General features: G+C 35.3%; 2 protein-coding genes and 1 long non-coding RNA gene across 6 annotated transcripts; 2 read left to right on the forward strand and 1 right to left on the reverse strand.

Moving 5' to 3' along the window:
* Nucleotides 1–1,484: 1,484 nt before the first annotated feature.
* RNaseX25 (Ribonuclease X25) lies at nt 1,485–4,546 on the forward strand. 2 transcript variants are annotated; one of them, XM_090171712.1, is made up of 9 exons: nt 1,500–2,023; nt 2,094–2,172; nt 2,238–2,284; nt 3,092–3,164; nt 3,225–3,292; nt 3,350–3,463; nt 3,923–3,971; nt 4,039–4,110; nt 4,172–4,546. In XM_090171712.1, exons 1-9 carry the CDS (start codon nt 1,944–1,946, stop codon nt 4,319–4,321), a joined length of 732 nt encoding a protein of 243 aa, XP_090027838.1. In that variant the 5' UTR covers nt 1,500–1,943; the 3' UTR covers nt 4,322–4,546. The 2 variants fall into 2 exon arrangements, with proteins under 2 accessions (XP_090027839.1, XP_090027838.1); XM_090171713.1 differs by lacking the exons at nt 2,238–2,284; nt 3,092–3,164 and having other exon boundaries at nt 1,485–2,023.
* Nucleotides 4,406–7,991, reverse strand: LOC149947791 (UBX domain-containing protein 1-like). Of its 3 annotated transcripts, none has more exons than XM_090171709.1 (9): nt 7,891–7,991; nt 6,939–7,020; nt 6,639–6,692; nt 6,429–6,575; nt 6,222–6,353; nt 6,038–6,157; nt 5,159–5,390; nt 4,646–4,826; nt 4,406–4,575 (listed from the first exon to the last, which is right to left on the reverse strand). In XM_090171709.1, exons 2-9 carry the CDS (start codon nt 6,989–6,991, stop codon nt 4,529–4,531), a joined length of 966 nt encoding a protein of 321 aa, XP_090027835.1. In that variant the 5' UTR covers nt 6,992–7,020; nt 7,891–7,991; the 3' UTR covers nt 4,406–4,528. The 3 variants fall into 3 exon arrangements, with proteins under 3 accessions (XP_090027835.1, XP_090027836.1, XP_090027837.1); XM_090171710.1 differs by having other exon boundaries at nt 6,939–7,021; nt 7,857–7,978; XM_090171711.1 differs by lacking the exon at nt 7,891–7,991 and adding an exon at nt 7,625–7,757.
* Nucleotides 7,992–13,454: 5,463 nt separating this feature from the next.
* LOC149947792 (uncharacterized) lies at nt 13,455–15,520 on the forward strand. The gene is made up of 3 exons (XR_016480308.1): nt 13,455–13,695; nt 14,199–14,388; nt 15,106–15,520. It is a non-coding gene; the product is annotated as an uncharacterized LOC149947792 (long non-coding RNA).
* The last annotated feature ends 1,574 nt before the right edge of the window (nt 15,521–17,094 follow it).

Genomic DNA, 17,094 nt, shown 5'->3' on the forward strand with positions numbered 1-17,094 from the left:
TGTGACGGTGAGCGTTAACGGATTTATTTGCGGTTTGGTTTGGTTTGGTTTGGATGGTGTTTTTTCGTTAACGCTCACCGTCGTGACGGTTTTGTGTATTACGTTTTTGTAATGCTTATGCGTAGGTTGTGAATGTTGAGTTCGTGTTATGACGGTTGTGGGTGTAGAGTTTGTGGTGTTAGTGTTATGATGGTTGTGGATGTTGAGTCTGTTGTGTTTGTACGGGCGTTTTCTCTCCAGCTTCTACTTAATGACTTTGGGACGGACCGAGTGCTAAGTGTTATGGCAACCTCTCAACGTCCAATGGCAGGGTTTCCACCAATTATTCGTCTTAGTGTCAATTTGCGAATTATTGGCGCCGGCCTGGATCGAACCCGGGTCTGCTGCGTGCCAGAGATTTACTCTAACAACTGAGCCACCGACGCCTGGCGCCTGCTAAGCGACGGTGTTTTTTAAAAACAGCTTTGGCAAAAGTCCTTTATGCTGTTATGAAGTTAATAACGTCAATTTATTTTATAACATTTTATAGATATATTATGTATATATTAAACTTATAATTAATTAACTTTGTTAATGTAAAATACTATCATTACCAGGAATAGAACCCGGGTTTCATTGTTACAATGCGGATGTCTTGCCGCGGGGCAATGACGTCCATGTTGTTACCGTAAAAATAAAAGATGTCATAAACAGACTGTTGGAGGAATGTTTTACGTGAAGAATACAAACAATTTATGTAGATAATTTTTTTAATGCGGGTGTAGTGAAAATAGAAAGCATCATAAACAATCGTTGAAGTAAAAACCGCGATAAAAATAAATACAGGATTTGGTTTAGCGGGAAGTATATAGATTTTTATTTATTTTTTCTGATACTCTAGTTTTCGAAACTGAATGTGCGTGACGTAGAACGTACGTAAATTTCACGTGTTATTAAGATCAGTTTTTTATTTTAATTATCTTTTGTTTTATCTGTCGGAAACTAAATCGGGAACCCGGTTTTCGGACTTCGATGTTCTGCCGTCAAAGCATTGATTCCTGTTATGCTTGTTAAAAAAATCTCAATTTTTTTAACTTATGACGTTAAATCAATATTGGAAATAATTTTTTTCTAATATGGTAATGTTTAAGTTGCTGAATTCCAGGCTAAGGAAGGGCCTTTTTGTAATTTTGTTGACCTTTGTTTAATGATCGAGATAACGTTTTGATTTAATATTTATTCATTAGTATTATTGGGTTTTTTTCAGCCGTATATTATTATCTATTAATTTAAAATGGCTTGGTTTCCAAGTATTTGAATTTGAAATTATTTGTTGCTTGATTGCGTTATTATATTTTTCCAATTGGTTATTTTGACTCTGAAGCCTGACCGATTAGGTTATCAAAAAAATTTCTATTGGTTATTTTGGTTCTGAAACTATCGATTGGGGTACTGTATATTTTTCTATTGTTAATTTTTGGTTCTTAAACCTTATCGATTGAGTTATTATATGTTTTTATTTTTGTTGTAATGGTGAGTTTACTTGAATTATGTTTTCACTGCTACTATGTAGTTTAGAATATTTTGAATAAATTGAACTTGGTTGTTGCGGCTCAATTATTTCATTCAGCGCAGGAGGTTTGAAACTCTAATACAATTGCACCGAGGAGAGGTAATATTACGGTCTTGACCGACTTGTTGTAATTTCCGATTTTGACGTCACGTTGGCAACGTTAACTCAACAAACTCAACGATTGAAAGAGCATGGCTTCTTCGTTGTTAAACGGAATCGTGACGTCACAGCACACGGGAAGGCTAGCTGCGGACGACTCAGCAGACGATATTTAAAAAAAAATTACAACAATCGTAAAAAAGCGTTCAGCAAGTCTCAACGGAATTAACGCAAACGTAATACCGTTAAGCTTCACTGAACGTAGCCCTAGAAACTCTGCTTACGCAATCCAATGAACATGTCAAAACGCCCTTTCATTACAACCATTTTATTAGTTTTGGTGTACTTTATTTTCGGAACAATATCAGAAAGGTAAATATCATAAAAATCATGCAAGTAATTTATCAGATAATATATTTATACAAGTTTACCTTAATATTAGTAAGAAATTAACATGGGATTATTTGGTATATACTCAAGAGTGGCCACCAGCCTTATGCTACAATCCAGAAAAACAAAAGGTAACATTAAAATATAAAATTGCGACACATTATTAACATCACTGAATAAAAATTTCCATGAATAGTGTATTATTCCAAAAAATTCAAGCATTTGGACCATTCATGGCTTATGGTTAGTAAACCAATCTTCGAATAGTACTTGGGTTCTTAGAAATTGTGAAACCAAATTAATACAACTCTATAAAGTTTATCACCAAAAGTAGCTTCCTTGTGACCTGTTGCTATGAAAAGTTAACTTGGATTAATTATAGTAGAAACAACTACATTATTAATCCCAAACGGTCGTGAAGACCGTGATAAGCCTTTAGATTTTTTTATTTTGCACAGCGTTAGTCACTCTAGAATAACTAGGCCTTTGGAAAATTACTTTCGCCATAGTATTGGAAACCTAACAATGGAGCAGACGAAACTTTCCTGGTATTACCAGCGCCGTCTGCAATGACTACCAATGGCGCGAATTTCAACGCGTTTAGTCAGAAGTTTTAGATAAAATAATCCCACATTTAATTTTTATTTAAGCTCTTATATTTGTAGGTATTATTTATGGTATTTATTATTTTAAAAAAAGTCGAGAACTTTAAGTGAGAAACATCCAGCATTAATTTGTTCATATAAATTCTTGCTTCCTGTCACGTCATAATATAACCGCAAGTAAGCTGCCCTAACATATTCCAAGATAAAAAATTTATTACTCTATATTTTCTTTGATCCCATAAAGTGTTAAAACTAGTTCATATTTTTCTTACTATGAGATACAAAGGCGTAGGGGGTGTAATTTGAAACTGCTTTTGGAAGACTAGAAATGTGGTTAGGTGATCTTTTTACTAAAAAGTAGCACCCTATTCAAGAATATTATTTCACACATGCCGGCTAGTCATATATTAACTGTTACGAAAATATGTGTCTTGATACATTACAGGCCAGATAGATTTGATGGAAACGATGTTTCATTTTGCAATAAATCATGGAGTTTTAACATAAGTGAAATTGAGGTATTTTTAAAAACTATAATATGTTACTATTTTAAAATGATTTGACAATAATTTTCAAAGTCACTTGTGGATGAAATGGAAATTAAATGGCCATCACTAATTGGAACAAAAGGCCCTAACTCATTTTGGTAAAATATTTTCATTTGTAAATAAGGACAAATATAAATCATCTAATTGATTCAAAGGTCTCATGAGTGGGAAAAACATGGAACATGTGCTGCTGAAAACACTCTTTTCAATTCTATGCTGAAATATTTTTCCACAGCTTTAAATTTACATGATCAGTATAACATTAATCGGTTAGTATAAGAAATCAAGAATTTGTACTACTCCTTTGAACATATCGTATCGGTGAAAGGCTATACATATGGATATTTTTGCCGTGACCAGCTCAGACGATCATAAAATTTGAGAAGTTTGGTTTATTTTAAACCAAAAGAGCTGAAATTTAAAATTGGTACTCTTTAAATTTTGATTTTGAAAATTGTATTTTGTTACGGTATGGAGGATGGTGTAAGCCTATTTTGGAAAATGGTATTTTTATCAGGAAAAGTATCTCCACCATTAAATTTTGTGCACAAATGGTCCTTTACAATTTTGTTGGAATCCAGTATATGAAAAGAGATTTGCTTATGTTTTAAAAATGTGAACAAATAGTTTGGAATAGTTTTTTGGTATGCACAAATGTACAATGTTTTATTATAATTACTATCTTATTAATTTTTATCTTTTGCACTAAATATCATTTTTTATGTTAGTGTATTGTCCAAAGCTGGATTTTACCCTAACACCCAGAAAGTTTTAGAGGTACTGTACTCACAGCCAACAAAATCTCATGCCATGCGGTCTAGGTATTAAGTTTTTTTCTTTCAAGACTGATGTCTTCCTACAAAAGGTTAATGAAGTTTTGGGAAAGAACATATCAGTGGAATGTTCAAAAATTGAAGTTTGTATTAAAGATACTTAAAAATAATAATATAAATATTTAAGTTTAACACAATTTTTAGGGAGTGAATGAATCAGCGCTGTCAGTAATAGAATTATTTTTTGATGGAGATTTAAATCTGATAGATTCAACGAAGCCTACAAATTTAGATTGCAAAAAAACTCTAATTTATTGGCCTTATACACCTAACAAAAGCAACGATGAACTCTGAATCATCATTGCGAAGAATCCAATAATTATTTTAAGAACTAATATAACTAAGATTTTATTTAAATGAAATTAAATTGTGATAAGCTTTATGGAGATTATGAACTTGTAACTCTACAGAACTTTATTGAAATATAAAATTAAAAAAAAGCGCATAGTTTTTTCATAAAGTGGAGCTGTACCCTGATACAGGGACTGCCTTTAATTAAACTTAACTAGTACCTTTCTTAACAATTATTACTGCAGATGGAACAAGACCTAAAAAGTCATTAAAAACATCTTGATATTTCTGAACAATATAACCTCATAAATATTTATTTTTACTTACCTAAAGCATTTAAAGGCTTACACATATCTTCCTCAGTAAAAACTCTCTTGGGAAAATTTGTCATCAGAGAGAAGGATTCATTTCCATCTGTGCGATGCATTTGTATATATAGTCGAACAGCTGCTAACTCTTCTTGAGGTTTGAAAGCTTGGGTTAAGGCCTCTCCATTAGTTAAACGTATCTAAGCAAATTGAGAAGAGAAAAAAATTTAACTAGTGATAGTGTTATATTTTTGCTCAATACTGGTCAGCTCCAAAAAGGCCTGACCAAGAATGAATTCATCTTAATCAAGATAACTTAAGCACAACTATAACCTCTGCTTTAGTGATTTTACAGACCATATTCTCTACTTTAGCTGGAAAAGATAAGTGACAGTTTTTCTTCTCTAAATTACGAGGCGAACAGGGTACTCCTTCATATTCTCAGTTAAGGTTCATTCAATTTTGGTCTGATTTAGTATCAATTGAAATTTCCCCAGGATATGCTTAGTTTTTTAATAAATTAATTATTTACCTGTATTCTACATTGGTCATATTCTTTCTTAGGTTGACTATTTTCTACAATTTGAGTTGCAGGTTTTGGAGTAGAAGGAACATCCACATTTACAGTTGCCATGCCAAATTTTTCTTTCCGAGCTTGCTTATCACATTCAATTTGCTCTAAAACCTTTTGCCTGGCTAATTTTGCTTCTAATTTTTCCATACGTTTTTCTTCAGCAACGCGTTTCATTTCTTGTTCTTCAAGTCTAAATTATCACACTATAATTAGGTCATGTACAAAGTCTCAAACCTTGAGAATAGGGAGTTTACAGTATGACGTGCCACTACGTCACCCGTGCTTTTTCCTATTGATAAAAAATTTCCCCCCACAACGGCGGAAATGCTCAAAGCTACGGAGTGATATTTCCCTATACTCTTGAATAAAATATAATTTTTGAGCATTCAGGGTTGCCATAATAATTTCAGATTCAAATTCCCAGACCATTTTAAGAGGTTTTCCCTGACTTTTTAAAACCAAAATTAGACAATTTTTAACTTTATATTTTACTTTTATCAGAAGTTTATTAAATGAAATCAACCTATATTTCAGTTCAAAAGTATAACTGCAACGTTAAAAAAATTAGCGAAACTTAAAAGGAACTAAATAATAATCAAAGAATTTGGCAGATAACGAAAGTAAAATTACCTTCAAAAAGTGTCAAGATAAAATTGAATTCCCAGACATTTTACAAATTCTTAAGATTACCCAACCTTTCCCATACTTTTTAGGCCCATTTTTATCCCCGACTTTTCCCTGATTTCCCTAACGTGTGGAAACCCTGGCATAAATATTTGGGCATCATGACCTGCTTTTGGAAAGTTTGTAAAATATTAATATGGTAAAAATTCTTACTTCTGCTTAGCCAATGCAAGTTCTTGTCCCATGCGACGGCGGTTTTTCTCAGTTTCTATGGCTTCCTTCTTTTCTCGCTCTAAGCGCTCTTCACGCCGTAACTTCATACGGTCTTGAATACTTTTGTTCGAAAGAATTGAAAAATTAAAAAATCTACTTTTAGAATTGCGAGTTCAAGTAATACTTTCGTAGCTGTTGTTGTTTTTCTTCTTCAGTTAATGGTCGAATGTCATCACTTGATTCTTCAAAATTAACATGGCCTGACTTCACAGCATGAAACTCTAAATCCCCATCTGATTTGAACTGTTTATTGCAACTAAAAAAATATTTACAAATGCAATACAGAAATTTTATAGATGCTCAAGAATAGACCTAATGACATAAAACTTACTCTAGGCATTTATAGGATTTTACTTCAGCATCAACTGAGGTTCCTCCTGATTGATCAGGTTCTTTAGCAACATCTGGACTTTTATTTTCAACTGCTGGTTGGTTCTGATTATCCTCCATTTCAATATCATCATTGTGCTCCAAAAGCCTATATACAATGTCAGATTCAAGAAATAATTGACATAAAACCAAAAAGCAATAGTCTATTTACCATTCCATTGCAGCTTCAATTCCTCGATCTCCAGAAGCAGCTAAAGCTTTTTCACTTTAAAAAAATGAATTTTTTTTGCAGTTATGGTTGAAAAATTATAAACTTTTCGCCTGCATTTTCTAATTTAGATTAATAGACACAAGCTGAAGTGGGGCGCAGGTGAAAAGTTTTCATTATCCACAAAGAATTTGGCAGAAAAATTGCATGGATAATTCGACTTCAGAACCCTTTTAAGATAATTGTCCAACTGTTTTTCTCTGCCAAATTTGTGGTGGTAAATTATACATCGACAGAACTTACGCTTTAAGCTTTGCAAATCCCATTTCTAACAAGGCATTCAGTGTACTTGTCATAATTGTTGTTGTGTGGCTTAAAAATACCGCTACCATAAAATATAAGAAACGAGTTACCGACCGATTGATTATTTACCTCATCCCTTTTATAATTAGTTAAATTTTATTATGTTCTTTAATTTTTTTGCAAGCCTGACCAAAGGTCGAGACCTATCACTTCAGGACAAATTTTAAACATACATTTTGAGATGAAACGCATCTATATAAAGGGTATATAGGTTTTCAAGGTCATTCCCTAACAACAGGTTAATATTGGCTATAGATAACTTTGCTGGCCAATGATTCATATGCCACGACAATCAGTGCTATATAATTAAATTTTGAAATCTCCTAAATTATGGACCAATTTTACTACTAAATTTTATTCAAGACTAGATCATGAAAGGTCAGAGCAATCACAGTTTTTATGCCTTTGATCACAATCCTAACCAATAAGGTAACTATTAAGTTATATTAAGAAATATGTTAATACAACCTGGAAAAAGTAACTTAATATGATCATGATAACTTAAATACTTTTCAGGTTTCTGAATTATTTTTTATAACAAGATTTATACTACTACATTAGGGTTATGGTGGGAGCAGAGCCATTAGTTGTCATTGGTAACCCAACCTTAAATATGCAATTTTAACGTGTATTGTTATTATAACAAGATATATTGGATTAGGCTCCAAAATTTATCACGTTATGCTTCCTTAAAAATCTCATAAATTAACTCAGTCAGGTTCAAGATTTAAGGTAATTGTAGACAGACTAGAGTAGACGACATGGCATATTTTAGAAAACGGAAATTACTTATATCATTTGGGGTAAGACACTGCCTTTCTATTATTTATCCAACACAGCAACTACAATAAATATATTCGTGCCAAAGGTAAACGAGTCAACATCAACAAACCTCAGTTCCTTGCGTGTTCCTCTTCGACAATGAAATTGTCAATGTTTCACAGCAGACAACATTAAAAAAAGTGTAATTAACAAGTATGGTGTTAGACAAAGGCCGTATACACCCTATAATCGGATAGTGGTCACCCAGTTATTTAGCTAAGACTGCCGTAGGGAGACAACACATAACAAACTTAAAATGAAATTTCATATGTGACACGTCAAAAAAAGAAGTTGAATTGGTTTTGATTCGCCTTTTTGGGGGAGCGATGTGAAAATCAGGTCTCACTTGTTTTTTTTTTATTATAACAAATATTCCGAAGAAACTTTGGTTTTAAAACAGTATATCATCGCCAGTTTAAAATGGCGTAAACAGACGAATATCGGAGGTTAAAAGATATAAACAGGGTGCTACGCATACGTTTATAAAAAAAATTTAGCAGTGTGTTCTATGGGGCCCAATGAGTAAATAATGTCTAATGAAAATATTATTGGGGACAGTGGCTATTCCTACACCAGTAACACCACTGTATGGATAGAGCTTAAAGGATTCGTGCGTAGCAGACTTGGAATTAGCGGGAGTCTTGGGGCCAATGGCTCTTAATAAAAATCAGTGGGCTCTTAAAATAAATCATTCGAACGGGGGTTGCGGGCCACCGGGGCTCTCAATTTAATTAAAAAATATTTATTAAACATTTTACGGAAATTTCTGGAACATGATTTGTACGCCGTTTTTGAATCGGTATCTAGCGTTACAAATGATTATGTGTGATATTATAATATACTTGCTTGTTTTAAAGTTAATAAATGTTATATAAGTAACGTAACCAATTTTTATTTTCCTATTTTCCCTACCTAATTTTAATTTTTTCCCCCAATTCCCCCCCCCCCGCTTGGGCCAGTGGCTCTGAATAAAAATAAACTTAAGGGGGGTCGGGGACCCGCAGGGCCCCCTTAAAAAATATCACTATTTCCAAGTCTGGTGCGTAGTTAAAATTTTGGTCATAAGTATCGCCGCCTATCAACCGAGTTTTAAATTGAATTTATGAAAGCTGTCTGCTCGTTCAAAATTATCTCTGTGCAACAACTGAAAGTTCAACCGAAAAACATTTATTTAGTTGACGGATATTAAGGCAGATGGCGCTATATTTCCTAAGCTCAAAGCCTCTAGGGTACGTAGGTATGGATTATCTTTGCTATACCTAGGAATATAATACTCCGGTACTTTCATCTTCCTAGGCTATACACTCTTTTTTTGGGAATTTTGCTGGGCGCGTTCATGTTGAGTTTACCCCCTTAACCCCCATTCTCCATATCCTGGGACCAAAGACCCGAGCCTAGAACCCCCCACCGGTGGTTCAGGTAATGGCTCGGGCAGCCAAAAAGAGGGGTCGAAAAGACTGCGAAAAAGAGTGTATAAGCATGGGTCATTTTTATTGATTCATTATAAACGGGTTTTGAGCGTTTTGGCGTTCAACAACCGTTTACGTCACTATAAGTAATCGAACCAAACGGTTTATGTTATTGATTATTTTACGATTTTAGTATTTGAACGCAGCTTATATTCTATTGTCCAAAATAAAATAGGTGGATGCTTTTCGCTTTTTCTGGGATTTCGTAGAAGCTAGGGTAAGAAGTAATACCATATGACGTCATTTTTCTCAGATTCTGTGGTGTCGAATTATAGTTCGAGTCAGGATAAATAAGTTTTCCCTAAATTGCTGCCTGTGGCCAATTTACCAGATAAATTCTGGATAAGCAGACGATCTTATAAGTTTACTCCTTCTTTTGAGGAGGAGTAAAAAGTGTGGCCCCCAATAATCTGAACTTGACGAATAATTCACAGTGTAAGTTAATTATATCAAAGATAATATAACTACGTACCCTAGATTCGAAATCAAGCTCCTTTCACGTAACGCAGGCTCTTACTGAGTTCCCGGCGGAAGTCGGAAAAAAACTGCCTCCATGGAGCTGGCAGGGCTACCGACATCTAGTTAAAACGTAAAGTTTTAGTGAAAATTGCGCCGTGGTTTTTGACTTGCGGTTTTCAAGATACCAGATATTTTTGCGTTATATAGTTTTAAAACAATAATGGATCATGCCTGTAGCTCTAAAAAGGTTTCTAAACGAAAGAAAACTAAAGGTGAGTAATATAATCTTGGGTTATCTATTGAAATTCCTTATTTCTCACCCTGCTATGGAGCCCGATTTTTCCGACTTCCGGCACGAACTCAGTAAAAGCCTCACGAGAAACGCCGTGATTTCGAATCCATAGAAACCTCATAGGTAACTAGAATGCTGCCGCCTACGGCCGAGCTTGACGCCAGTTCGCCTTGATCCTTCAGCCAATGAGAGGCCGTAGAGTGGTTCCGCCAAGGAGGATAATAATCCTCCATGGTTCCGCGTATCTATAGCGGGAGCTACATGAGGTCATTCTCTCTGGTGACATTAAATTCTTGGCAGAACCACTCTTTGAGCTCTGATTGGCTGAGATCTGGCTATCGTCTGCCATGGCGTTTGGTCCATTTGCCAGTTACACGGCAGCATTCTAGTTACGTATGAGATTTCTATGTTCGAATGTAGGGTACGTAGTTACGTTGGCTGCGTTCAACAACTATCAACGGAGAAAAACCGTTGAGTTATCGTTGAGTTCTTTTAATCAACGCTACGTCACAAAAATCTAAAAGTTGTTGTACGATTTATAGTTCGCTGACTTAACGAACAAAATATCGTCTGCTACCCCTCCTTTAACTTTGTCGAATGACGTCACGACACCGATGAGTAACGGAAAAACCATCTCGCTCAGCCGATGTTTCCGCTGAGTCTCCGATGATCAACGTGACGTCAAAACCGGAAGTCAAAAAACCCGTTCAGCAAAAAACCGCTGACCGTTGAGCTCAGCGCTGAGTCCGCTGAGTCCCGCTGAACGTAGCCGTTACCTTTGATTATATACACCAGAACAAGCGAATTGTTAAATTTACCGTAAAAGGTGTACACAGTCTAGCGAAATGTATGTACAAAATACAGGTTTTTACGGATAAGTATGTAAGAAATTCAGGGGCGTGTTCTATGAGTAATAAAATGTTTTATAAAAATAGGTCCTAAAGTGCTTCATTTCAGAAATATGAGCTCCCATAAAAACCCCTACACAGCCTCAAAACTGACGAACTTTATTCTTCCCTGAACCATGAATGTATTCATTTCAACCATGAATATCGAACTATATCATTACCCTTTCTACCATCTGTGGCTAAGATGGGCGGTGCCTTTTTGCGTTTTACGTAATCACTTGAGCACACACCGGAGACAGGCAATTATCGTTGACCATGAATGTATTCATTTCAAAAAATTCAACCATGAAAATCGAACTGCATTAGGTAGTCCATAGAAATCTCATAGGTAACTAGAATGCTGCCGTGTAACTGGCAAATGGGCCAAACGCCGTGGCAGACGATAGCCAGATCTCAGCCAATCAGAGCTCAAAGAGTGGTTCTGCCAAGAGTTTAACGTCACCAGAGAGAATGACGTCACCTAGCTCATTATTTTTTATTACGTTACCAAAACCGAATTTAATCATAGTTCTTCAAATACGGCGCTCTCGGCGAACGACAAGTTTTCTGCAGACATAACTTTTTTAATTATTTTTGATATTTTATGTACAAAAATGCCTTTGCGGTGTTTTATTCCATCGTGTAAAAAGCGTCGATATTCCGGTCGCGAAAATATGTAATTTTCAGGTAATAAACATTAGGCCTCGGCTAATACACGGCGGGAAATTTAGATGAAGCGCACCTGCAAATGAACAGAGCTATCTTCTTCCAAATAGCTTTACAGATTCCTTATTACAAATATATTTAATGTAGTTTTTAAACATGGTAGACTGTTTCTTTAATCGTAAAGATTTTTCTCTTATATGCAAGGTAAAGTTATATAGGTAAAGTTTTGAAAAATTAGACAATTATCAGTATGATTGTTGCTGTTTAATTCAATGACTGTCGTCAATTCGTCATAAGTGTCATTCTTTAGTGTAATGTATTTTTTCTGGGATATAATTACTCTTTCATAAGGTTTTTGTTTATCTACAAACATAATAATTAATATAATATTACTTACTTTAAATGTGAAATAACCTTTAAATACAAAGGTTAATACTAACGACCTTCAGTCACTGCTTCTCCCAAAACTTCCGTTGACATTGTCTGCTATTTTAAAAGTTGGGCCTATGTCAGGCCTAGGCTTAAATATTTTCAAAGTGAACCTAAACGAAATCTTATTTATCTTCCTCATAATGGCATTTAAATATTCCATATAATAAGTAAATATTAAAACAAAACTAAAAGTTCAAAAATCTTAACACTATTATCAGAAGAAAATAGGGGGAAGTACGCTTCTAGTCAGCTTTGGAAAGGCGTCACTTTTCACGAATTTTCGCGCCAAAACGGTTTGGCGGGAAATCGCGGATGAATACATCGTTTAAAAAATCAATTTTTCTTAAATAGATCAATTGTAACATAATGTCCTTCTCATTCTCTGCTAATTGAGCTAAGGCGTATTTGCTTTCGTCGTTTATAGCCGAGTTGAATCAAAACAAAAGTGGAACTACTTTTTCAGTTTGGTTTATTATGCGTAAAAAGGCATTTTCGTGGGTCACACGACGACTTCTATGGCTCAAAGCTACAGATACGTACTTCCCCTATTTTCTTCTGCTATTATTAAATAAAAATCCAAAAACGTTGAAGTGGTTCATGTGAAAAATTCCAGCAAAAACCTATGGGAATTTTGCGAGCTTGGATCGGATGGATCCTGTAAGAATCGTCTGATCTTTTACTATTTTTAACCGCCATGCTATGGCGCTAGCGGCTTGCCGTAGTCAATGAATGGCCGCTGATTGGCTGAAGCTTAAGCAAAGACTATATAATCATTAGTCGTTGCTACAAAATGTCTTGGCGTCAGGTTCTCCCGCAGACGGGAGCCTTCTAGGTAGGAGTATAAGATTTCTATGGGGAAAAACGGTTTTCGAAAACGGAAAAAAATTATTTATCCGCTCCAAAGAAAGGGAAACACTGCTCCAGCTATCGGCAAGTCGCCTCGTGCGTTCGTACCGTAAGTCCTTGGAGGAATAAAACAAGTATACAGGAGTTGCGGAGAGCTGCGAAAACGGTTTCGTCAGTGACCGTGAACTCGCGCGAGACGGAGGGGTTCAAACGCGACTAGCGCCAACTGCATACGGAATTTTGCAACTATTCTCATTTTATAGCATTGTTTTCCCGTCGTCTGGTTTTTTTATTCCTCCAAACAAATACGATGCATTTTGGAAAAAGGCGCAATGAATTTTGAAATGTTTCAAAACCAACCAGACGACGCGAAAACAATGTTATAAAATGAGAATAGTTGCAAAATTCCGTATGCAGTTGGCGCTAGTCGCGTTTGAACCCCTCCGTCTCGCGCGACTTCACGGTCACTGACGAAATCGTTTTCGCAGCTCTCCGCAACTCCTGTATACTTGTTTTATTCCTCCAAGCGTAAGTCGTGGTGATAATTGTGTTTTAGGCCTTGTCATATATCTACAGGTAATGTATATAAAATTAATTTATTCAAAGATTGATATTACTAAATTATTGTATTTTTAATACTGGTTCGTTGGGCACCCATCCCGAAATATTCTACGGGGTCTAAAGGTTTAATCAGAATGTTCGGAAACTTCCGCGAAGAGACGGTCAACGGCAATTTCGGCAAAGCCACGCAAGGGATTTAAAGAAAAATCTACGGTCCAAGAAACAACTCGATTCAACTTTAGGAGACCCAGTTTAAATCGAAGGTAATTTATTGGGAAGTAGCATAGAGATAGAAAATAAGTAGAGGCCCAGACAGGGGAAAAAAAGAGCTGCTTTCTGTTATGGAAATTTCACCCCCCCCCCCCCCCGTGGCATGCGTTATAGGGAAGAAGCACGTAGCGCCACCACACCGTTCTGGAGGAACTAGAAATCGTCGCCTGAAAGCAAAATCCACGTAACTATATACGCAAGTATTAAGCAGTTACGTGGATTTTGCAATGACGTCGTAGAGCCCAGCTGGTTGCCACAAAGGGAGTTTAGTTTCTTAGATGACCGTTTGTGGCGCCACGTATTTCTTCCCTATAACGCATGGCTCGTGAAGGGGGATAGCAGCGCGGAACAAACCCTCAGATTTCATTGGGCCTCTACTTATTTTCTATCTCTATGGGAAGTAGTTTACATCTGCCCCAATACTAGTTTTGGGTGACGTAGGGTACGCGACGATTGTATTAATAGTTGTAGACTAAACTAATGTTTGTTTCAATAGAAAACCGGGTATTTAAATACGGATCAGCTACCAAAGAGCGAGAAATGGCTTGTTTCAATAGAAAACAGAGTAATTAAATACAGAATAACTACAAAAGAAACAGAAATTTCTTATTTCAATGAAAAACAGGGAATGTACATTCGGAGAAGCTACAAAGAGCCAAAGATGACTGATTCCAATGTATAACAAGGTAATTAATTACGAATCAGCTACAAAAGAACCAGAAATTGCTAACCTAACCTATCCCAACCTTACCTAACCTAACTTAACAATGACAAATAGGAAACATTTTTTAAGATAATAAGAAACTAAAATCTTAGTTTAGTCTACAACTATTAATACAATCGTCGCGTACCCTACGTCACCCAAAACTAGTATTGGGACAGATGTAAACTACAGTCATTTATTGCATTTGTTATTTTGTTAAAAGTAAAAAGTATTTAATAGTAAGGTAGATTATTAACAAAGTTAAATTTATTAAATGATCCTCAACCTGTATTGCAGAAATTTGTGAAAAGTTGGGTATAGTGGGAATACGAAGTAGGCGCGAAGCTTCGCAGAGGGAATCATTAGCTAATAATTTAAGGACCTAGAAATTCAAATATGCAACGTAGGTTGCCAGCCCTTTTTAATTAAAGCTTTCGCCAACACCCAATCAGAGCTTAATATAATTTGTTTGATTGTCTATTTTTTTATTTAAAACTTTCGATTAGTTCTAGATGTTACTTGAAAAGATAAGTAATTAAAAAACACGAGTCTCGAGCTTAAGGTTAATGATTTAGAACTAGAAACCCAAAATTCGTCAGTGTTTGAAGTTTTGGGGGCCTTCTGTTTTACGCAAGACCAAATTACTTATTACTTTCTTTTTTATAACTGTCAGGTGACTAGGAAATTACTTTACTTTCAGAAATATATTAGAAAACGGAAAGAGTGGTCATATTTAACATGGTTTATTTTTGTACTATTTGCACTGAAGTGGTAAAACGTCACACGGTCTCAAAATGGCTAAAGCATACACGATTTATTTACATCATCATTTGAAATTTTAATTAAGAAGGCCAGCTGTGAAGTTACTACTATAGAAAGCGCAGTTGCCTCCATTTTTTCTGGGTTCTACACCTTCCAATTGCAGTACCCAAAGAAACTATCGAAGACAATGGAATATTTGCAAAAAGTTGTATTTAAAATTGATTGTAAAAATGTGTCAACGCCTATCATAAATACGATAAACAAACTTTCATTAAAATTTAATAAGTAAATATTGTTTAATTTGTAAATCGATATCAAAACATTAAAAAATCAATTAATCATGTATTTATAATATTTTAGGTTCAAAATAAATTATCACCCTAATGTTCAATCTTAGGAACCTATCGTTAAAATTACTTAAAGGGACTTTCAAGAGAGGCCTAGTCGATTTGAAATACGTCATTCAGTCGTAACTTTGGCTTCACAACTAACGGCGTCCGAATTACATATTTCAAATTAACAAGACAATTTTACAATCTAAGGGCATGTTCAAGAGACATTTTAAAAAATTTGTTAAATAACGAAACTGACTTCGGCTGTCAAAGGCACTTTCGTTTTTTTCACGAATTGGTTAAAATGTCTTAAAAATCTTATTTCGCCAACTGTTGCGTTCTATTTAGTCAACAATGAAAATTAATTTTGCTAAGCACAGCGTGCGATTATGTTAACAGCAACGTTCGGTTTTGCTAACCACAATTATCGCGTTAACGTGCGGTTTTGCTAAATAAGCGTCCTATTTCAGCAAACTAAATGTACGATTGCGCCAGTTAGAACGTTTTATTGTGCCAATTTTATCGCTTGATTCTGCTAACTAATGCGTTGGATTCTGATAACTAATGCGTGCGATTCTGCCAACTAATGCGTGCGATTCTGCGAACTAATACATTTAATAATGCCAACTAATGCGTATAATTCTGCCAACTAATGCGTTTGATTTTGGTAACTAATACGTTTAATAATGCCAACTCATGCGTGTTATTCTGCCAACTAATGCGTGTAATTTTGAAAACTAATGAGTTGGATTTTGGTGACTAATACGTTTAATACTGCCAACTAATGCGCGTAATTCTGCCAACTAATACGTGTCATTTTGAAAACTAATGCGTTTGATTTTGGTAACTAGTACGTTTAATAATGCCAGCGTTTGCTTTTGGTAACTAATACGTTTAATAATGCCAACCATTTCGTTTTTTCTTGCACACCTGGTGACCAAATCTTCCAACCAAATCGGTTATTTAAGTCAAGCTAACCGTTCACTATTGAACATTTAGACGTGTTACATTCCACAAAAAAGTGATCACCATTGAACACCGTCTTAGTGTGCGATGTAGCACGCAATAAATCGCGTTCAAACTTAAACAATAATGCGTGCTACTGGTGTGGTGAGCCTTTGCACACTAAATTGTTCAACTTTGAACAATTTCTTTTAAGAGTGTAGTCTTATATTACGCCTGGAGAGTCATCCCACTATCTGTGGCGTATGGCTTTAGTCTTATATTACGCCTGGAGAGTCATCCCACTATCTGTGGCGTATGGATTTGACCATTCGGATTTTGTGCTGGCCCAAAATAATTATTTTCTTTTAATTTCAACCAAGCGAAAACTCATAGCTTATAAGGAAATTATTCTAAGGTACGTAAAAAGTTTAAATGATAACAATAACTGTATTGTACGCGATTTCAGTGCTTTTTTAAAATATTTCTTTTTACTTAGGCTAGCACAGAACTATATTCTATTGCTCTTGCTCATGCTGTTTAAATAATTTTTGGAAGAAATAATCCCCAAAGCAATTAGCTGAAGCCCGCCCTAAGCTAGTACTGTATGTCCGCCAAAGGCTATTCAGACTAAAATCGTCGGTGGATATTTG

This window comes from Leiobunum rupestre, chromosome 4, assembly GCF_980474605.1.
Source record: "Leiobunum rupestre chromosome 4, qqLeiRupe1.1.hap1, whole genome shotgun sequence".
Classification (NCBI taxonomy): domain Eukaryota; kingdom Metazoa; phylum Arthropoda; class Arachnida; order Opiliones; family Sclerosomatidae; genus Leiobunum; species Leiobunum rupestre.